Source organism: Solanum lycopersicum, chromosome 11 (genome assembly GCF_036512215.1).
Source record: "Solanum lycopersicum chromosome 11, SLM_r2.1".
Lineage (NCBI taxonomy): Eukaryota > Viridiplantae > Streptophyta > Magnoliopsida > Solanales > Solanaceae > Solanum > Solanum lycopersicum.
The window spans coordinates 2617951-2641364 of record NC_090810.1 but is presented as its reverse complement, the minus strand read 5'-3'; the positions used below and the strand labels follow the sequence as shown (position 1 = coordinate 2641364).

The following is a 23414-nucleotide window of genomic DNA, read 5'->3' as shown; positions in this document are numbered from 1 at the left end:
TTAATCTTCTTTCAAAATAAATCAAGTGAATCTGACAAAAATTTAATTTTAACAAAGTTATTTTAACTGTACAAATTTTTTATCGATCTCAAGTTAATATATAATCTAATTCATAATTAAATATATATAAATATTTGAAAAATTCTTAATACATATTTAAGATCTATAAAATATCATTGGATTCACATTGATATATCGATGAAATTCTAGATCTATCTTGGTTTAATTTAATGGAGTACAAAGTTTTTTTTTTATATAATATTTTAAGGAATAAATTTCTTTTAAAATTTATCTATATATTACTACTTTTTCAAATACAAGATTTTAACTCTCAATTGAGAATTTACTGTTTATTGTTATCATTATTTTACAATTTTAACACTATTAATTTTGAATATTATTTTTATAATAACAAAACAGATAAAAATCACCGACACGCCTAATTAATGCTTAATCATGTGATTAGGAATCTAATTGTGACACTTGTGCTTACACATTAATGCTTTGATTCGACCACTCTTAATTTTCTTTCTCTATTAAAAAGTATTTTATTTTTACTTGTTATTTTAATATATCAAAAAATATATTATTTCTATTGTACCGTGACTATGGTCAACATTACTTGTTTTTCCAAGATCTAAAACTATGTATCAATCAATATGAATATTATAGTAAAATATTCATATTAATAATTCTTTCTTACAACGTGCAAGTCCAAAATGGACAAATAAAAAGTAACAGAGGCCAAATATTTTACGTTTTCTCAAGATATAGAACAATGGTGGGCTTTGAAGACCAAACATTGTGGTAGAGGGTACTAGTACTCGTTTATCTTTAACAAGATCAGTCTTAGGTTCGAGCTCTGAAAACAGTTACCTTAGTTAAGGAACGTGTCTTACTTTTCACACGCAAATATGGATTTGGTCAGATGTAGAAACACAAAACACATAAAAAAAGAAGAAGAAGAAGAAGAAGATTATGTATGTTATTACTTCACTACTACATATAGACAAATACTAGTACCAGACCAGTCTTAGATTCGAGCTTCGAGAATAAGGTTACCTTAGTTATGGAAAGTGTGCAACTTTTTCACACGCGAATTCGAATTTAATCAGAAGTAGAAACCAAAAGACAAAAAAAAAAAAAAGAAGATTAAGGATGTTATTACTTCACTACAACATATATGATATAACTAGTGTTCATTCAAGTAAAACTGCATACTAATTACAACTGGATGAGTTATATAGCAGATATTGACTTTGCTTACAATTATTAAGTGTATCTAGTAAGTAATAAGTATTCCTTCATTCTACGTCTGCATGAGCTTCAAGAAATCGTTCAATTATGAGCCTTTCATCTGAGGTAAGATCAGGGTCATCACCGGTGAGCCTCTTTCGTACTGCTGCACTAGTGATGTTGTCTGGATTTTCGTCAAGAACCTGTTGGCACGTCCAAGTTGAACGTTAGAGGTAAGAGATGATAACCGTGAAGCCAAAGAATCGTTACTCTAGATTCAACGGTCAGGGTAAAAGTTAGGCATAAAGGCTAAACGTCCTCATCGTTGCAGCATATGTATATGGTCAGTGATTCGCGTTAATGTACAGAAGAAGGCATATCTAGGACGAAACAGAGGAAGCCATAGAACCTTTCTCTCTAAATCACACGAAAAGTCAGTTTCTTACCTCTACATAGTTGTTGACATGTCCATCTTTGTTGGGAGAAGTGATCGGCTCAAACTCGTTGCATATCCATTCACCGTCTACAATGTACTTGTATTCATATTTTCCTTCCTGTAAATAAAGACGACATTAGGATAACATCCTTTAACGCAATTAGCCTTACCCTGCATTTATGCAAGAGACTGTTTCCGAACTCTTGGTCACAAGGCAACAACTTTACTAGCTTCTCGACAATTTCCATCATTGAAAGAAGAAGGACGAAGCAATTGCAAGCCTAAAACAACATACTTACATGCAAATCCTTCTGGAGAGTCCACAAACCTCGTTCCTCGTCAAACTTTAAAGGTATTCTCTGGAAAACATTATAACGTTCTTAAATAAGCTCTAATATTAAGCATGAAATAAGCAGAATTGCATCGACGTGAGAAGAGTATTTCATGAACCATGTAAAAGGCAACGAAACGCTACAATAATAGGAACCGTTGTTCTTATTCCAGAATGTACTGTTCCAAGTAGTAAGAGCTCTTACGAGATCGAAGACAGGAAGTGTGATTGTCATAGACCAATTCTACCTATAGCAGTATATCCTAGTGCTGAACTGAAGTTGACAGTCGAAATTTGAAAATGATGAACAAAGTATACTATGGTCAGCTGAAAAAACCGTAAAACGTTCTGAAGAAAATAACTAATGGAGAACCATTGTGAGACTTGAATATTACCTGACCCCAACCAATATCAAGTCCAGATATTTCCACTGTAGTACAATTATCACCATGCCATGTTAACGTTACGGGCATTTTTTTAAGGCCTGTAAGCTTTAAACAGGAAGATACTCCGTCAAATTTCAAATTCACTTTATCAAATGATGAAGTGCAGTATATATTACCACGCATCCCACGCCAACACCAAAAGCCATAAGGTAAATACGGGAATGATAAATTGTTAAAACAACAATAGAACTCACAATGTCTGCTGTGGCACTTTTGATGGCATCTAGTTTCGGAAAACAGGAGCGTTTGCTCTGCAAGAAGATATGGTCAAGATACGCAAAATCCAGTTCGAGTTGAAAAACAAAATATAAACATAGAATAAGTTTAGCTACTGTCTACTGGACCCAAAAAGACAAACTCTTCTTCCTCAAGGACGATTATTCACGATATTCTCAAAGAACACTTGTGGTATAGCAAGTCATCCGGCAATAATAACATTTTCAAAAAGTGAAACTAGATAAACAACATTACAGGGAAAAATTACCATGAGTAAATCGAAAGCTTCACTAAGCTTATAGCCTTGAACCCAGAACATATACGTCAACTGCAATTCAAAGTACCAAATAGAACGTAAGTTCAATCATAACTATGCTAGAGTTATAGCAACCTTCTCCGTCAGACAACATAAAGAAACTCATAAGCACATACCGCAACTGCGGGAGCTCTGCCAAGTCCAGCTGTGCAGTGTATGTAAGTCACACCTCCATTTCTATTGATGGCTTTGTTCAATATGCTTATTACAGCTGGAAGCCGCAACCTCAAATCAAATGCATCAAAATCCCTGGTTCATTAGCTTCATCGAATTAAATTTTCGAAATGCCTTATGCATCACACATTGTAGAAATTATATGTAAATTTTATAGAGCCACAAAAGCAAGATGCTTATCAATTTTCGGAACTTGTATGCACAACGATTCACTTGCAAGCGCCAATCACTGAGATAGAGATACAGTCACTGCTGACCTTTTTTCTCTTGAACTAACCTTATTTCGGCACGCAAGTGTTCAATAGCACCACATTTGTTGGCGTATTCACGAATAGCATTGATATCAACCCCAAAGTATCTAGAAAATACTAATTAAGGACTTAAAATGAATTTGTTAATCCGACATGAAACAAATAATCTTGACATATTTCATGGATACTCAAGATCTGGATTTTGTTGCAAGCAAAATATAGTTTTTACTCCAATGCTCCGAAGCTTGTCCACGTCCTCAGGAGTCTGTCATAATTCGTTGGAGTCAATAAAAAGAAGTGAAAAGTATAATATGTTTAAAGAAAACGAATTACACATTACCTGTAGACATGACCCAACAATCAAATCTGGACGGATGAAGTTGTAGTTCATTCCTAACTCATGCCTATAAGTCAAGACTGCATTAAGAAAGTCAGCGACGATATCAGTGCCACACATATTAGTTAGTCAATCGGACTGTGCAAACATTTCTTGATTAGTTAATGACTAAAAGTGCATGTCATAATCCAAGAGTTACGCTAATATAACTGAATCATGTCAACATAGAGCAAACTTGGATTTGCAGTTTGCATAAGAAAAGGATGTTCTTCAACAACGGGGTAGGCAAGAAGGAGAAACAAAGAAGAGTAAATAGTAGAAAACGATAACACATAACTTAACCTATTAGCAAACATGTAATGTAGTTATGTAATACGTTTTCTTTAATAAGTCGGGTCGGAGAAGTATGCACCAGACAACTCCTCAAAGTTAAAGAACATGAAGTTTATAGAACTAAAAAAAAACATGTAGGAAGATAGACTTACCAGCTCCCATAGCTGCAGTCATGTCATGACTGTATGTATCGGATTTTTCCTCATCCTTCTCTGTAGTAGATTCTGGACCAGATACAACCTAGAGAGAGAGCAAGTAAGCGAATGCCGATTCAGAAATGGATTAATTAACATTTTCTGAAAACTACACAAGAAGTACTACAAGTCAATAAAGTTGATGTTTGAGAAAATTGTTATCACAGGAAAAAAACTATTCGACTCCTCTATACTAACACCTTCACGTAGATTGGGACTGAGGGAGTATAACATACTTAATTTCAATAAGGTGCAGAAATCAAGTTCCAATTTTTTCGCCATTTCCGGCTATATTAGGACTTGAAAAATTAGTTTTAAGATGTGAAAGCAATGAAATGTCAGATTGAGTTCAAATCTATACATTCATCTCATAGAAACTTTTAGATGAGACAGCAAAAATCTTGGAGACTGTCGCTTCAAAAAGACGTGTTAATGGCTGAAATCAAAAAGCAACGCTTCGCCTTCTCGTGAATAGGTAAAACAATTCAGCAGTTTCCACAATTCTTCAAATAATCTAATCATAGATCGTTGTTTCAAATATTACCTGTGCCACAATACTTAGACGCTGATCAGCAAATTTTGTCATCCCCTGTGAACAAAAAAGAAATGAGCATGATACAACAACAACATTGAAAAGTATTAAGTAATATCTTAAACCACTTCGAAGCGTTGAGTAAAATACACCACAAGAAATAGCCCTACTTTTGCACCGAAGGGTGTGGACTACTGGTCAATGAAATGGTTTGAGAACTATGAGGTTTTCGGTTCAAATACCAGCGAAGGCAAAAACATTAGGTGATTCCCTCCATCTGTCCAAGAATCGATGGACGACAGAATTATATGGTAACCCCCAAGCTGACTGGAACACCACGTTTGTAGAAAATAAAAAAGATAGCTTTTTTTATTTACACAACTTACCATAGCACCCTCACACTCTCGATTTTTCACGCACAGCCGTGACTTGTTTCTCTGCTTCTTTAGCTTCTCGTGTAGTTAAATGAGAAGAAAGAGCTACACTTTTATAGAAACAAAACCATAAGCTCCAAGTAGCGAGAAAAGCCAAAGGAAAAATTGCTAAAACTTTCTCCACAACCCCAATAAAACACGGTCCCGAAGTAACTTTTTCCTATAACTGTAGTGTCCGAGGCTAGCTTATACGCCACTCGACTAATTCCACAAGGTATATATAACCTCCTACCTCCCACCAACACAAACATCAAGTAACTCTGTCCAATCTTAAAGAAAGTAATTTGATTTAGTATATCCAATTTCTACCAAATATGGTATCCAGACCAACTTTCACACACCTCGACTAATTCCACAGCTACCTACCTGCTACCTCCCACCAGCACAAGTATCGAGTCATTTGATATGGTATACCACAATTTCTACCAAACGTGGTATCCAAACAACTTACACACGTCGACTAATTCTACAGCTACCTCCCACCAATACAAGTACCAAGTAATTCGATTTGGTATAGCCATTTCTACCAAACATGGTATCTAAACAACTTACACACACCTTGACTAATTCAACAGGTACTGCTACCTCCCACCAGCACAAGTACCGAGTAATTTGATTTGGTATAGCCAATTTCTACCAAACGTGGTATCCAATCAACTTACACACATCTCGACTAATTCTACAGCTACCTCCCCGCTACCTCCCACCAGCACAAGTACCGAGTAATTTGATTTGGTATAGCCAATTTCTACCAAAATGGAGACATATATATACCCCTATATAATTTTTCTTCCAATTTACACTAATACAATACAAAAATCAAATCAAACATTTCCAATCAAATCTAATTATCAATAAATGAAAATTACCAGTGAAACAACAGTGGAATAAAGCTTTCTTGAGTTGCCTGTGAAACTTCTCAGTGGTAAACCAGAGGATCTGAAAACCAAAAATAAACTAAATTAATTTAACAAAAAAATAAGGCTCCAACCACAACGATCTATTGTACGCAATCTTACTCTGCATTTCTGTATGAGACTAATTAAATTCAAACAAAAAATAATATATATATATATACCTGGGAAGATTCTGAAGGCAATTCATTGGAAAAATCAATAGATTTGAAGCAGAGTTAAAAGAAGAATGTGAATCTGATATGAACAATTTTTTATCCCTTTTATTAATTTATCAGTTCACTGTATTATACTTTATTATTATATAGTTGTGTCTGATATTTTTTTTTATTTTTTTTGGCGTTTTGTATAAACAGTTTATTTTTTTATATAACTAACTTACACAAATGAAAACTAAAAAGGTACCTTTTTGAAGATTCCCCATAATACCCTTCAAGATTTTTTAATGTTTTCACGGGGGTAATTATGACTACGACAAACTTGTGCCACTAATAAATTTGATTTTCTTAAAAAAAAGAGGAAATATATCAAATCCAATCTGAATAGGCACGAAAATTCGTTTTAGTACTTAAATTACACGGTTACTTATTTAGCTTTTTAGTCTCTTTTTAGTGAATTAAAATAAATTGCCACGTCACTAATGAATTTATTAATTGGATTTAAATTGGGATAGTTAAAAATAAAGGGCAATATAGAACCTAAAGGTAGGACATTTCAGGACTAATAGTTGGATGGAAGGTAATTTTGTACCAATTTTAATAATTCAAGGATATTTTAGGCCCTTATCCGTTTATTTATTTTATATTTCGTCTATTATTATAGTAGTAAAAGTAAAAGATGTATTATTTTGGAAGGACGAAAATTATATATCTCCAAATGATGGTAAATGGTTTGTAGATGCATTTCGTCATATTTTAGAGATATTGGTGTACATGTCGTTCAAAAACTAGAGTATATATACCCTTTTTACTAAAGGGCATATACAATCTTATCCACCGATCCGACATTTAGTAAATATCGAATCGACGGATAAGAACAGTGAAAGGTATATATGTATTAGTATTTGGACGGCAGGGACACCAATGTTCTTAAATGATGACAGGGGTGTCTACATATCATTTACGATGATTCAGAGGTATATTTTTCTTTTTCCCAAAAAATATATGTAATCTGTGTGTACCTATAACTCCCTCCGTCTAGTATTATTTATTATGGTTTCTATTTTTAGAATCAAACTATAAGTACTGTGATCAATATTTTAAGATGTATTTTTTCATCATATTAATATGAAAAAAAATGTTATTTATAGTATTTTTCATATAGTTTTTGAATATCTAATTTTTTTTCCGTTTAAAATATCAAATTAATGTATCTAATTTAACTTTGAGAATTAATCAAATTGACTTTTGAAAAGCATAACATGAAAATAAAAATAAACGAAGAGAGTATAATTTACCGTCACTAATTTAAAAAATCCATTATTGACGGATTTATGATGTATCTATAGTTGTCTCTAATACAAAATATAACAGTCTCTCTATATTAATTATTTTTTCAAAAATATATAACTTCCCTTATTATTAATAAACTTATTAATTTTCTATACATCAACAATTTTGATCATTTTCTCTTTAGGTGATATTATTTAACCTTATTTATTGAGATAAGCCAAAAAATAATACTCTAAATTCTGAACCAGTGGAAATGTCATTATATAATTATAACATATGAATCAGCTTACTCAATACATATATTGATATATAGTTAAATTAACAAAAATTAATAATAGATGATTTGAATGTTGGTGTAGTAATTTACTGGATTTATAATTACCGCCGAGCGTTACGGTGAAATGAATATTTATTTTTTCGCCCTTAATCAGATATTTTGAATTTTATCCGTAAATTTAAAGAAAATGTCTTACCCTTATAATTGATTTTACGAGGCTCATCCAAATTAATATGATCTCCAATCAAATTACAAAATAAAAAAATAATTTCACTAGATAAATAATCAAAATCCTCAAATATTCATACATAACAATATTTATGTGTATACCACATCAATACTATGATATATATATATATATATATTCATCCAATAATAAAATATCAATATTCATCGATCTGATTTATTAAAATTAAATAAAATTTAAATATCGAATAATTAACAGTCGATGGATAAACATGCCCAAATTCTTTGCAAATCCTTTTGGAAATCTTGATCATCCAAAAGGCCTTGATGAACATGTTGACTTTGCTCAATAAATCCTACAACTCTTGAATTAATCACACATAAATTTTCTGAAATAATACATTTTTCTTCTTCTAATAAATCCTTCTTCAAATTTAAAAATTGATTTTTGATATTCCCAAATTCTTCACACCAATTTTCAACTTCTCTTTTTCTTTTTCTTTTCCTTTTTTCTGCTTCTTTCACTTGTACCTCAATTTCTAATGATATGTCATTTAATACCTTCATATTGTTTTCAAGGCTATGCAGATTGTACCCAAAGCTTTCTTGGTTGTTCCTTGTGAAAGAATCTACCATATCAATCTCCATATCCATTTTGTGCCAAAATTATTCTACATATAAAATCAAAAAGAGGAATTTAATTAGATAATCATATGTTTAAAATGAAAAAATGAAAAATCACTAGTACTATACCTTTGATATCCAAATAATAATAATATCAACAATTAATTCAGTATACTAGCGTGTGTGCACAACTTCTTCAATTGTAACAGACTCTTGATAGAACGTATAATGAAAAAAAAAATTGAAACATCAAGATAATACGATATCGAAGAGTTTTGATATCGAAATGTTAATAGTCAAATATTGAACCATTAACACTTGATAGGAGGAGAAGAGGCTATGCCTTTTTTATATATAGAAAACATTAGACAAGATGGATTTGAAAAATTAAAATATAGAAATTATAATATTAAAAGAAAATAAAAAGTCAATAATTTTTTTTTTGTTAAGTACATATCACGCAGTAACAAGTTGGCTGAAATATAAAAATTATATAAAGAGATTATGGAAGATAATGAAAGGGGTAGGAATTTGGAAGCAACTTAGAAAATTCCTTGCAAGTGTATTAATTTAATTTAATGGTTAATAAATAAACCCTAGATTAAAGGGCATGAAGATATCATAAACTTAATCATCCAATTATTTTCTATATAAAAAAAAGCTAAAAAACTTTCTTACTCTCTTTCTTTTCTATCGATTCTCTCTTGGTATTCAATATCCACATTAAAGAAATAATAATGACAATTAGATTTGACTCAACGATTTAGGGGCCTGAAGCAAAACTTAAGAGGAGAACGCTAATATTATATTTTTCATCATATATACTTTTGTTTAAAATCTATTTTACTAGTTATTTTAATTGTCAAGTCATTAATTAACTATTATTTTATAATCAGTTTGTTTTAATAATTTCTTCTTTAAATGACGATAAATAGTTAATTCATTTGATCTCTCTTAAGATATTATTGATCTTAAAAAAGATTAAATCAATTTCAATTTTCTTTTTAAAAAAATATTCTTTCAGCTAAAATAGAAAACTGTTAACATAATTCTATAAGCAATATGTGTATTTGACAAAAAATTTGGTCTTTTCATTTGATTGAATATATCTTCTACTTGTATTATTTCTCTTAGCACATTTAATTTAAAAAATAATCTAAATCATTAAAAAATCAGTATTATATGTTAAAGAAAATTCAAGGTTAAGACAATATTTTTGAAAGAGAAATTAGTATAAAATAGCAAACTATTAACTAAAATTAAATGTTACCATAGTAAACACTTTGTCATTCGTCTCTCTCCCCAGATATCTCGTTCTCTCTCTCGCCTCTCTCACTTTATACAAACACAAATGTATAAATTATGTTTGTATTTTATCAAGCAAGAGAAAACTGTATATACAAATACAAATATATTTTCGTCCTATACGCTTATAATTATACAATACAAATCTTTTCTTACCGAGTTTTATTTTGTCTTTCTTTCTCGCTTTATACAAACACAGATTCCAAATATATACTTATACAATTGATTCTTTTATATCAGCATCCCACAATATACATATTAATAAAATTTGCTATGTCGCACAATTATACAAACTATAGCTCTAACATACAAATACAATTTTTTTTTGTTTTCTAAACCTAAAATTTACTCCTTTTTTTATTCTCATTATGTACTAATCTTAAAATATGTAAATAACTAATAAGCTGTGCTACTAACAATACCAGAATCCAACTAACTAACTATTTTAGCTAATTAATTGATTAGACATTATGTACTAATCTCAAAATATGTAACTAACTAATAAGCTGTCATGCTACTAACAATAACAGAATCCAACTAACTATTTTAACTAATTAGTTGATTAGACTAACTAATTAACTAATTAAAATTGTATCATAATTGGCTACATCATAAAATGTAAAAACTTCTTGTATTATTCTATCTTTGATCCAATGCAAAACTTATACAAAAGCTCATCAACTTTAGCTATTTTTCATTATTCTATAAGCAATATATGTATTTCGAAAGTCTAAACACGGAATATTAATGCGTCAAAGAAAATTATACTCAGCGTTTCTTCGAGACCGGTTTCACAGCCTCAGGAAAAGATCCTGTTACTTTCTTCAACGTCTTTAGAAACTCGCTCTCGCTTGGATCGAAAGCCCCAAATTCAGTTTCTGAAGCAGCGATAACAACACTGTATTTTTCATTTTCGACATCGATCTCATACATCTCCCCGAAAACCTCCATCACCGGAGTAATCACTTCGTCGTAATATCTCTCCCTTGGAATCGTCACGTCGAGTATCAAAACCCCATTGACTCCCAGCAGTTTCTTGATGTTCATCAGCATGGATTTTTGAAGTATCTCTGCAGAAGGAGATTTCATTACTACAGAAGGATTAGCAGCTTCTAAATCCGAAATAACAACATCGAATTTATCGTCAAACTCATTCAAACACTCTCCATCATCCAAAATGTAACCATGGAAACCATCTGTTTCAACTTGAGTAGCGAATTTCTCAGCCATTTTTAATGGATGCCCAGTGCATAATCTCGAGTTGTTACTCGATTCGAATCCGAAATAGTTCTTAGCAGCATCCAAAACAATACTATCTGTTTCAATCCCTAAAACTTTGAATCCTAATTGAGAGTTTAAAAAAGCAACCAGAGCCCCTGTTCCAACACCTAAACAGAGAGCTGTTGGTTTTATCCCTTTTTGAATTTTCCTGTTCAAGAGTAAGTGGTTTACTCTCAAACCAGCTACCATTGGAGTCAAATATGAAGGTCTTAAAACCCCATCATCAACAATCTCGAATTCTACATCTTCCATGTTAACAAAATCAGTTTTATTGGGTTGGATCTTCATGTAAGTTTCAAACAGATATGGGGATTTCCTAAATCTCATTCTTCTTCTAAACTCCGTACCGACCCCATTTTCTAGTTTCCATTCCACATCTTCAATCAACATTTCCCCAATAATCTTCCCGAAAAATCTACCCAACACCAAACTCCGAATCACCATATCTACACGAGTCGAAAACCAAACAGTAGAGCTTTGATTAGACGGTTTCAATTCATCATTCAGAAGCCGAATAAAAGCACGCTGAATAACCGATTGATCCTTTGGATTTATCACGGGACTATGCGAAGTGGGGTTGATTGGGTTCGGCGAATTCCCAATTAAAACAAGTCGATAGAAGTCAGTGTGACAAAGTAGGATTTGAAGATGACCTTCAAAAGTTGAATAAACCCAGTCAGATTCTAGGCCTACCGGAACCACTATTACACCAAATTTAGTGCGTCCTGAAGGGGACGAAGAATCAAGAACTGCAATGCGGAGATGAGAAGCATTGTAGTGATGGTGAATCGAAGGATTTGGGATTGTGAAGGTGATGTAGCGAGAAGGGACGATCGTTTTGGTTTGTAGAGACATTTTTCTTCTTCTTCTTTAGAGAGTAGAGAAAACAGAGTAAGGTAAAATAAGGAACAATGTGATATGCTTAATGCTTTTACAGGGAGGGATATATACTATTTGAAACCACTTATCCTCTCGGGAGCTTACGCTTTCATGTTTTATATCACTCCCGGGGGTTCTTTACCCTTACGGTGGTACTATTTCGCTATCGATCACCTAGTAATAATTAGCCTTGCAAGGTGATCGTTGCCTTGCTCTGCTTTCAAATGTCCTTTTTCGATCACCTAGTAATAATTAGCCTTGCAAGGTGATCGTTGCCTTGCTCTACTTTCAAATGTCCTTTTTTGGTTTAGAACTCAGTTGTATAATCGAAATAGGATTGATTGACCTGAATCCTACTAGGGTTATCCTGAAGCTGCTAACATGTCCCCTTCGACTGAATGACGGAATTATTTCCGTGCGCTCTACTGAGGTTCATTTCAGTCCCGTAACGGGAATCAATGCACCACAAAACCTATTCTTGGATAACAAGTCTAAATGTTTTTCTTCTTGATGAGATCGATATTGATGTTGGTGACGATATTGGTTTTGCTCTCTACCTTCTCACAGTGGGATGGAAACAAGAGAGGTCAATTGGAGTGATAGCGAAAAGACGGGGTCGAGAATCTGTGATCGATCTGAAGAGCCACTCCCAAACACGATTCTGCTCCGTGACGCAGTCTGTCGCCAAGCCCGCCTCTCTCTCCAATTTTGTGGGCCACTAAATGACAAACTGAAACAGATAGCCTAGTGGCATTTCCCTTGAAAACTAGCCTTCACGTCAAGGGTTCGAATCTCTGTTGGTTTTACCCTTTTTTTTAGTTTTTTATTTTATAAAGAATGCTAAAAGCATGGTTTTAAACCCCCAAAAAATTCAACGGTCTGCCACTAAATTACTTCCTTGAAATTTTATTTTGTTGGCTTATATACACTTTTATTTTTCGAACCCCCTAAACAAAAATCCTGAATCCACCACTAGATTTGATCAAATATTACCATCAGATCTAGACTAAGATCTTTCATTTCATAAATCCTGATACAACTAATATAAGTAGACATTCGGAGCTGGATTAAGTCCTTTTTCCTCAAGCCAATATCAAGATATAAGCGCGAATGAAAGAACTCAGCATTCTAAACCGTTTTCTGTTCAAGAACGTAACAAGAATTTACACTTCAGGCGCAACCTCCATTGTTTCTCCATCTGGAGCTTCTTTATCGTCTGTAGCAGTTCCTTCTTCAGACTGCATTTGAGTTGGAGAAGGCGGTAACAGCTGCACCACGTTTTCCACAAGCTCTTCCACTGTTTCTGCAGCTTCCCCAAGAAGGGCGTCATATTTCCTTAATATCTGATATACATCAAGAAGAAACAAATAAACATAACGTGTTAATGATAGTTTTGGCCCAACACAACAGATATTCCTTCCTTAAGCAATGTATATTGTGTTAAGAAACAAGTCACTATTCTAAAATACAAATTCTGGTTCCGCCTCTGTCCAACAATCACCTTACTAGCGACTCACATTGTTAATGACTAAAACACGACTGATGCACCGTTGTTATTTGCTCAAATCAGATGAGTGAACCATATTTTTCTAATGTAGATTACTTACAAGTATTAAGATCCCATGTTGAGAAACAACAAAACCACAGTTCATAGACATCTAACAAGTTATGATGCTGCAAGTTTAAATAGTCAACATACCAAGAACGTCATCTTTTCAAAATTACCGGATAAAGTTCAACGAGTGAAGATGGCCTGATATTGATGATGTTAACGATCTCATCCCCCTCGAGTTTGATACATTCACATTGTTTCGGTTTGATACATTCACATTTTTCCAGTTTGATACATTTACATTTTCCCATGAGTTCACCAATCACTTGTCTTGTCTGATTGCAAGCAGCAGTTTGCTCTAAATAATCATATACCTGGAAGATAAGAAACATTAGATATTGCCGGGTACAACGAAATACCCTCAAACAAGAAGTTCAATAATGTAACTTCCAACCTTGAACTCTGATGGTGCAATGGGGACTATGACCCGCGTAGGATCTCTTCCTGCACCTCTGGAGCGTAGAAAATCAAGCACCTCAAAATTTGTGAGAGCCCCTGCATTTGCTTCGAGGCTGCAAAAATAAATAACGAAGACCATGTACTTAGTACGCTCAACGAAGCAATGGACTTCAATCAGGAACGAAGACATAAAGAGCTCATACATCTTCATCACCAGAAGCCAGGACACCGTGCTCGAACTATTATTCTTCAATCACTCACAAGGAGTTGCTCGCAGAGGGATGTATCTGTAATTTGGAAGGAAAAAAACAAGCGTGAGCCTTGTATTTCATTTTATCTTTTCCCAGAAGAAAGCGTTTTATTAAGGCTTTCTCTTACTTAGTACATAATCGTTATTCAGCATTCAAACCAAAGTCTAATCAGTTGTAGGCTAATAAAAGCTTCAGTACTTAGTGGTTAAGGCTTCACAAGACGAGTTACTGATTAAACCAGATTAGTTGAAAAAAAGATCACAAAATCTTCCATGTTTCTCCGATTCTCCTTTTTGTTTTGAAACGGGATACAAAATGCTACTATTACTTTTCATGATGGACATCAGTCTCTTTTCAAGCTAATCAAGTTAGTACCACAAAAGTGAAGAAAGCATGAAAACCAATAAGAAAAGCAGTACAAAGCATTCAGAACAAAGAACAGTAAAATAGTGCAATAACCGAAACAAAATAAACAACACATAACCCATAACGGAAACACAATAAACAACACATAACCCATACCACATGTGTAACTATCAAGTTTTTTCGTGATACTCAATAAACTTGCTCCCTTCGATACAAAGGGGCAAAGAAACATCGGAAGACGTTCAAATCTAGTCTCGGGTGAATTAATCAGTCAAAAATTGAACGAAATTCCCTTATACCTCAAACACACCCACCTACCTTCTATCTCAAACAACAACCAACACTCAAGCGCGTAGCTTAGTGGTCAATGTGAGTTCCAAAACACAAGCTCTCAATTACAAATTCCATTAGAGACATTACTTCCTATGTTTCCTAGCCTTGGTAGACAAAATACTCTCGTATCGTGTGAAATTAGTCGAGGTGCATACAAATTAACCCAAACACCACAGTTATTAAAAACAAGTACAAGTTAAAATCCATTAAAACAAGCAGCAGCAGCAGAAGAAGAACAAAACCAAGTAAAACCAGTAACAAGAACTCAAAATAACAACTAAAATATCCATCAAGATATCATTTTTATGCAAAAAATTCATTCAAAAAGAAGAAAAATCACTCTTTCTAGAGATTCTAAAGCTTAATTTAATGAAGAATTAAGTCAGTTACCTTTTCTTTACCACTGAAATTGCAGAGATGAAGGAAACAAGTGAGAAAATTAATGGCGGATAAAAAACAGAAGTACTTATTAGGGCTTTGCTTTTTAGCGAGGGTATTATTGGAATTAGATAATCGATGCCCTAAAACGTCACTCAATTTTGCGAATTCATCTAGCAAAGTCACTAAACTTTGTTTTGTATCAATAAAATTACTAAATTTGGATATTTCTATCAATAAAATCACTTAGATCAAATTTATTATTAAAAAAGTTTGACGTAGCAAAATGAATTATTCGTATATTTTATATCATCAGATCCACAAATAAATAAAATCGAAGAAAACTCATTAAATCGGGATAAACTTAATCACGAATTTCTTTTTTTATGATATTGTTGAATAATTTACTTCTTGATTTAATAAATAAATGAATATCTTTTCTTAGTGAAACATATTTTTATACTACTGTAATACTAATACCATAGTAATTTGCCTCCTTAATTAAAAAAAATGAGTAGAAAGTAGTCTAGCAAAAACAAAAAAAATTTAAATCCAAAACAGGAAGAAAAATAATAAATAAATGTCAAAAATAGAGCAAGTATTTATTAAATAAGTTCTTCAGCGTGTAACGATTTTTAAATGTTTCTTGCTATAAATAATAGGTAAAACATTACTTTTACTTTGTAATTTTCACCGTTTGCTAACGTTAGATTTGTTTAAACTTGAAAATAATATTTTTTTCAAAATTGTTAATAAATAAGTTTTGAAATTTGAATTTGTGTTTTGCACATACATTTTAGGAAATGGAAGTCTTTAATTTTATTTATTTGAGAGATTCATATAAAATTATTTTGCTATGCCAATATTTTTTTTTTAGTAATAAATTGAATTGAGTGATTTTATTGCTAAGTGTAATGACTTTAGTGATGTAAAACAAAGTTTAATGACTTTGTTAGATAAATTATCAAAATTTAGTGGCCTTTTAAGATATTAAATAATCTTTTTGATCGATATTCGCATTAAAGTCCGACTTTTAAAAAAGTTTATTTACCAAATTGCCCTTATTTTGAAAAGCTTATTTAAAGGATAAAATGGTAAAAGAAAATTTGTTTCTTCAAAAGTAGATAGACGTACTAGGGGTTCAAGGGTTTAAGGAGTTAGCGCAGAACGAGAAGCTCAAATTGGGGCATCAGAATGAATAAAGGTTAGATTTTTTTCTGTAACCAACAAAGCATTGTTAAGAAAAAACATGAAAAAATGTTTTTCTTGTTGATTCTTGATTTTGGTGACCCAAATTTTGTAATTACTTATAAAAAAGATGGAACTTTATTTCATGTTTAGAGAAGAAGCTAGTTTTTGTTGTTGTTTTGGACCAAAAGTTGCTGACTTTTATGTGAAATTGCCATGAATGGCTGCATAATTGTAATGGAGGAGTCTGAGTGCAGTGTCGTTATGTTTTGGGTTGAGCGTTTGTTCTTATAAAAAAAAGTTGTGATTTTGAGTTTTGGGTTTTTAGAAGTTGTGATTTTTGGAACTTGAAGTTTGTTTGGACATGAATTTTACTTGTATAAATTTTCCGGGTATTCGCTTAAAAAGGTGAGATTTTTGGGTCTATAAGGCTTAAGAAAGTATTATTAACATCTAACACATGAAGGCATATGAGAAACATGGTGTTTTCTACTTGCCTTCGCTTCTTTTCCTTCTTTTTATTCGTTTTCTAATTCTACTATTGAATACATGTGTGACTAGTGAATTGAATCTACCTATATACCTAGGAGTTGACATTGTCTTTTGTCCAGATAAAGGCAAACTTCGAACAGTAGCAGGTCCGCCTCGAACCCTTAATGTGAACAAATTTGCTGAGTCTCGAGCTTCTGAACTTGAATCTCTCCACTCAATTGTAAAAGAGCGGTTAAGTAATGACTTTAGATGTAAAAGAAGCAAGAGAAGGCGAACAACTGGACATGACAATAGAGTGGCAAAAGGTAGAGTTAGAAAGAAGCAGAAACTAGGAGATGAGAATCTCAATAAGCCAGACCATTTGAAGAACGATAAAAAAATGCTTCCACGCCATGTTCGTAGGAGAGTTGAGCTTAAAAAGAATTCTCTGAACGGCTTCTCAACTTCAGGAGATGGGACTAAGAGACTCAGAACCCACTTATGGTATGCTAAGCGTTTCGCAATGACAAAAATTTGGGGATTCTACCTTCCCCTTGGTGTTCAAGGCAGGTAATAGTAACTTTCTGCTCTTTGCTAATATATCTGAAGTGCAGCTACAAAATTTTTAACTTTATCCTAGTGGACTGAAAGTAAATATTTGTTAGCTTGTGCTTAAACAAGAAAATAGACTGTTGGTTTACTAATTACAAAGAAACACATTTGTTCATTGTTCAAAATTGCTTATTTGCGTTGTTGTATTCTTTCTATTGTGGGAAGAAGGTCCTTTGCCTGTTTATATTTCATTAATCATGAATATATGATGCAGGGGGAGGGGCTCGAGAGCTCTTCTGAAGAAACTACAAGGAGGAGTACTTGTACATGATGCAAGTTACTGCAGTGCTGTCCAGTTGGAGGGTCCAGAGGCAGGCACTTACTCACTCTTTCCTGCCAAAATCTGACTTGATAATTGTTCTTTTCTTTAAAATATTTCCTTTTGGTGTCTGGATTACTTAGAAAGTGATGACATAATTAAATAAATATTTGTCTTATAAAGAAAATTACATAAACAATTGTATGTAGCTTTTTTATCATATGTTGGCCCATAACTTGCAATTATGGGCCCAGAAAAAAGGATTAGCAAGGAAAAAGTTGACGTCTGTTAGCTAGAGATTGAGCTTATATAACATGGTCATTCACATTTTCTTTCAGGATTTGTTGCTGTCAATCCTAAATACTGTGCTTGTGCCTTCTCCATACTCATATTGTGAGGATGCTCGTAATGACGTACTCTCTGGTGCTATCTATGGTAGTGCTGAGGTGGGTGGTCAATCTTGCTATTTTGATTAAAGCAATATGCCCTCCGAAATTTGCTTGCTTGATACTTGTGTTTCTTCTGGCAGCTCCATCATGTAGGAGCCACCTTTTCTAAGACAATTGCTCCTGTAACCTATATGTGGCAACCACAGCAGTGTAGGAAAACTGATACAAAGGTCGATCATGCCGGTATATGTGGTGAACAACAGAAGATTGATGGATGTGCTTCTTCAAGACGGCTATGGGTTTGGATACATGCTGCTGCTTTCAGTGAAGGATATAATGCTTTGCTAAATGCTTGTGAAAGGCAGGTTGAGTAAAGAATCATGTGATGTTCATTTCTAATGTTATATATATAGTAGTCTCGCTGTTACTTTCTTCGGTCTCAAATGGTATAATAAAATGGTGATGGCTGAATACATATTCCTTTTTGATTATGAATGCATACAGTTTACTGAAGATGTGATTTATTTGCCTGTTCATTTTGCTGTATATCAGAAATAATGCTTCTTGGTTTTCAGGTAGATGCTGCTGGCTCCAGAGTTAGTTGCATTTCCCTTGAGGATCGTCTGGGGAAGTTGGAACTGATTGGATCAAGGGCATCTGAGCTTCTTCAAAAGCTTTTACATCCTGCAACCTGGTGATTTTTTTGAAGGGACAACCTTTCTATTTTGACTGATTTATGAACATGATTACTGAACGTCTTTGTTTTCTATGCAGTTCTTCAGTAAATTCTTCCCTGGTGAAGTATGCATCCTTCATTGAGAATGACGACCAAAACCTTTCTTCAGCAATCTTTTCTCTCTTTGTCAATGATCCTCGATTTTTGAATAAAGATACTATTGATCCTTTGGAAGCAAAGGGTCAAAATATACTATCTTACAGGAAAGATGAGAAGGGAATTCCAAAAAGGGACATGAAGTTACTCTCTTGCTCGTCCTTACAATGTGAAGGAAGTCCTGGCTTATCTGAGTGTATAGATCTCTGGGATGCTAAAGAAGGCTTTGACCCTCCAATAGAAGAAAACATCCTTTGCATGGAGAAACACCATCAGCGTATGAAGTTGTTTCGCGTTGGTGATGTGAAATCAGGCAGACAACAACCTTCTGTTGAGAGACGGTTTTCTAGTGTCTGCCCTATACTGCTTCTGAAAAGTGATAACCAGAAAACTTCTATTATAAGGTGAATCTCCATGCATAGTCTTTGGAAATGAACATGAGTCCTGATCTGTATTTACACATGGTTGCTCAATATACTCACTTGACTATATTACATATTGCATGTGCTGAAACTGGAATCTCATGCCATAAACACCTGTTCTCGAGTTTTGATGTCTTCAACCTTCCACTTGTGGCTAGGTTGATGTCATTATTTTCACACAATGTATTGTTCTACTTTCACATCTTTTTCTGGTTTAGTTTGTACGCTTAACTTTTGAAGAGAATACATATTTATATGCATCCACCTTAACGACACCACAATCTAATTACAAAAGAAAAAATGGTAACTGCACTTTCTATAGTTGATAGTGTAGGTAATTGTCCTATTGGTTTGTGCTAGTTTTTGGCTTTCTGCAGGTGTATCACGAAAGGTTATTAGTCAATAGAAACATAGTGTTTACTTCTTTGCTAATTACTTACCAGAAAGCTCAGTAGGGCTTAGCTAGACAAGCAACTGTCAGCCCTCAAATGTCAGGGGAGAGATCCTTACTAAAACATTCTCGATCCGTTTTCAAAGACAAAGCAAAAAGCATCTCTTATATTTCTACAAATAGAAATAAGAGAAAACAATTTTATAGAGAATAAGAAATGTGTAACATAAAATGCATATGCGTATGTGTCTTTGTGTCTGCCTCCTATCCCAGTTGTTTGTCTAGGTTGATTTTTCATGGAGATTAAAGAGAATAAAAATAAGTAGTTTTTATAATAGAGCTTGTAATAAATATGTTAAAATAATAATTATAGGAATTGAAAAGGGCATAAGATGTCACTTCAAATATGAAATATCACATTAACTTTTGGGAGATGGTATATTTGCAATTCTGGGGAAATCATGATTTATGATTGTGCTAGAACTTTATATTTGTGTAACATGTTACTCATTTCTCTCTCAAACTTTTCAATACCAAGAGCATAAAAATGAAATTTCACTATCAAGTATATAAGTTAATATTTTTCCTTTAATGTATTTTGATCGTACACTTCTGTTAAGGTTAGGTTTTCTTTCTTGAATAGCTATTTTTTGGTCTTCTACAACAATCTTGTCACATGTCTTTTGCTAGTCTAACCACTTGGGAGAATCAGCTTTCATAGTATTCACCTTTGATTCTTCCTCAATTCAATTACTTAAAAAAATGAGGCAATTAAACATCATGCTTTGATAGGGATATCATGTTCTTATATAGAGAATACCTCACTGTTCTTTTTAATCTCCCTTCAGATGGTCTATTATTCTTCCGCTGTGTTGGATTAAGGTCTTCTGGATCTCTCTGGTGACCAATGGTGCTCAAGCAATTGGTTTGAGAGAGAAGAACTGGATTGCTTGTGATGTTAGTATGCACGTTCTGCTTTCGTTCTGAATTTGAGTTTGACATCAATTTTAGATCCTAATATATGTGTTTCTCTTTGCAGCTTGGGTTGCCATGCTTTCCAAGGGAATTCCCTGATTGCAATGCACACTCTTGTTTTATGGTCTTGGAGGAAGCTGCTTATGATAAAAAATCTGAGCTCCGTTCTCCTCACACAAAGACTTGGAAAGTTCCTGTTTCATCTCCATGGGATAGTGTCCGCCTTGCTCTAGAAGGACTCAGTGGGGCAGGTCATGATCGGATGCAACATGAACAGCTTTCTCCAAACGATATGATAAAGAACTTAGAAATGAGTACTCCATACTCGAGAAGATGCATAACTGACTCAGAGGGTAGTCACAGTGCTCCATTCGAGGGATTCGTGGCAAGGACGTCTTATGTTCTGATTCAGTTTTTGGATGAGATTAGTGGTAGTCATCTACTTTTATTTCCCAAAGCGCTTCACAGGATAAAGTGCATATCCAAATTTATGAAGGACGAAAGAATATTCAACGAGGATATAGATAAGGGCATTTACCAGATAAATCAGGACCAGAAGCTGTGTTTGGTCAGAGTTATTCTGCATGCCCACAGAGAAGGTTCCTTCGAAGAAGGAGCAGTTGTTTGTGCACCTCAAATTGATGATGTAATGTTGTTCACAACCAGGTGACTATTATTATCCATTTTGTATTCAGTTATTTGCTCGCTTTATCCCATTTAATTATATTTATTTGCTCATTTTAAGAATTTTATCTGCAACACGATTGCCTTTTCATTACAATATGCATGACTAATCCTACTGCTAAATGATGATGCTTTGATAACAAATATCTTTGGCAGATCACTTAGGACATGTAATCTGCCAAAAATACGACTTCCATAAAACATCTGGATAGAACCTATCATCATTTAAAAACACATTCACGTACGAGGCTCTACTATTTGGCCGATCAGTAGATGCATTAGCTCTGTTCTATGATAATGCACCAAATTCTAAGCAAGAGGACACTTGGTATTGGAAGTTCTGATGGGGCAGAATCACGGTTCTTTTGTAAGCTTAATTTGTGGGCTTATTAGGATTGAGTCATTTTTCCTTTTCTCGAATAAGATGTTTACGTGGAACCATTTACCTAACGGATGGACAAAGTTATATCACCTTCACTAGCTAGTAGTTAGTATTTATATACATATAGTAGTTACACATGCTTAGTAGATTGCATACGATATCTTCTTTTTATTTTGGCCTGTGCTTTGCCATTCAACATGTCAGGAAATCCAGTAGCAATCTTGAAAACTCTGTTCAATTATTAGTAGGTTTGCATTTTGATGTTTAACAGGACTAATCTTACTTATGCTTGCCGAAAGTGTCTGACCGAAACTAATTTTAAATAGAAGTAAAGGGAGAGCTTAGAGGTGCTTCTTATTATCAAATGAACCTGTTTTTGAATTATGCAGATCAGAGATATCCAAAGGCGAACTTCAAGTACCCGAGTCCTTTGTAAGATCATGCTTCTCTCAACAAGCAACTGGTAAATGGGAATTTCAAGTACCTGAAGATCCTGCTGCCAAAGAATCTTATCGATTACCAATTGGCTTTATTACAACAGGATTTGTTCGAGGAAGGTTAGTAAACTAAACATTAATTCCCGATGTATTTGCATCCTAGCAATTATGACTTGTTCTTTCATTTGTCACTGAGTTCATCCGAATTTATCCTTCAGTAAGAAGCCTGTAGCAGTGGCTCTTTGCGAGGCTGTCTGTCTTGCTCATCTGAGAGAGGAACAGTGGAAAGCTATAAGCGTTAGGAAAAGAAAGAAGGAGATCTATGTCCTGGTTAGAAACTTAAGGTCCACAGCATATAGACTTGCACTTGCTTCTATCGTCCTCGAACAATGGGAAGATGATGTTGAATATATGTGATTATACAAGGGGTTCGCGATGGTTATTTACAGTATTTATGCAGAAAACTCTCCATGAAAAGAGACGAAAAAATTCCAATCTCATGTTTGGTATGTATTTTTTTTCATTAAGATTGTATTTATCCAAAGAGCAATTAGTCTTAGTTGAAACTCTGATGTGAGACTCTGCTACATTGTATTTGGTTTAGTTTTTCTGTAGATTTTGTTACTCTATAAAGGAAATTTGTTAATGAGACAACTTAAACTATGTTTTTTCATTCTTCTCTACATTTTTTTTCCTGAAAATATATCGTTTAACGTGTGATAGCAGGTTAGTCACCATTTTTACGAGGTTACCAATTATGTTTTACTTATCATTGACGTGCTATTTAACTTGACTTCTATGCTTTTCAACTTTGGGTGTGCATAAGTAGACACTTAAATTTATATAAAGTTGAACAGGTAGACATGTGTTCTACGTGACA

General features: G+C 33.6%; 4 protein-coding genes and 1 long non-coding RNA gene across 6 annotated transcripts; 1 reads left to right on the top strand and 4 right to left on the bottom strand.

The window, feature by feature from the left end:
• Window positions 1-1141: 1141 nt before the first annotated feature.
• On the bottom strand, window positions 1142-6362 carry PTPKIS1 (protein tyrosine phosphatase). Its single transcript, NM_001247023.2, has 14 exons — window positions 6315-6362; window positions 6106-6175; window positions 4815-4859; window positions 4229-4316; window positions 3747-3823; window positions 3595-3671; window positions 3433-3513; window positions 3098-3230; window positions 2934-2993; window positions 2644-2700; window positions 2399-2494; window positions 1972-2031; window positions 1683-1790; window positions 1142-1439 (listed from the first exon to the last, which is right to left on the bottom strand). The coding sequence occupies exons 1-14, from the start codon at window positions 6338-6340 to the stop codon at window positions 1305-1307; spliced, it is 1113 nt and encodes a 370-aa protein (NP_001233952.1). The 5' UTR covers window positions 6341-6362; the 3' UTR covers window positions 1142-1304.
• A 1892-nt stretch (window positions 6363-8254) lies between these two features.
• LOC112940298 (uncharacterized) lies at window positions 8255-9054 on the bottom strand. Its single transcript, XR_003244283.2, has 2 exons — window positions 8818-9054; window positions 8255-8735 (listed from the first exon to the last, which is right to left on the bottom strand). It is a non-coding gene; the product is annotated as an uncharacterized lncRNA (long non-coding RNA).
• A 1707-nt stretch (window positions 9055-10761) lies between these two features.
• LOC101252839 (uncharacterized) lies at window positions 10762-12129 on the bottom strand. The gene has a single exon (XM_026028317.1). It carries the CDS (start codon window positions 12127-12129, stop codon window positions 10762-10764), a length of 1368 nt encoding a protein of 455 aa, XP_025884102.1.
• Window positions 12130-13126: 997 nt separating this feature from the next.
• On the bottom strand, window positions 13127-15630 carry LOC101258513 (uncharacterized). Its single transcript, XM_004249969.5, has 5 exons — window positions 15505-15630; window positions 14368-14451; window positions 14160-14277; window positions 13879-14079; window positions 13127-13496 (listed from the first exon to the last, which is right to left on the bottom strand). Exons 2-5 carry the CDS (start codon window positions 14373-14375, stop codon window positions 13317-13319), a joined length of 507 nt encoding a protein of 168 aa, XP_004250017.1. The 5' UTR covers window positions 14376-14451; window positions 15505-15630; the 3' UTR covers window positions 13127-13316.
• A 963-nt stretch (window positions 15631-16593) lies between these two features.
• On the top strand, window positions 16594-23207 carry LOC101252549 (ribonucleases P/MRP protein subunit POP1). 2 transcript variants are annotated; one of them, XM_004250444.4, is made up of 11 exons: window positions 16594-16696; window positions 17292-17721; window positions 17978-18074; window positions 18361-18468; window positions 18552-18776; window positions 18987-19105; window positions 19186-19647; window positions 20905-21013; window positions 21096-21697; window positions 22487-22654; window positions 22753-23207. In XM_004250444.4, exons 1-11 carry the CDS (start codon window positions 16687-16689, stop codon window positions 22949-22951), a joined length of 2529 nt encoding a protein of 842 aa, XP_004250492.1. In that variant the 5' UTR covers window positions 16594-16686; the 3' UTR covers window positions 22952-23207. The 2 variants fall into 2 exon arrangements, with proteins under 2 accessions (XP_004250492.1, XP_069147489.1); XM_069291388.1 differs by having other exon boundaries at window positions 16601-16696; window positions 17978-18078.
• The last annotated feature ends 207 nt before the right edge of the window (window positions 23208-23414 follow it).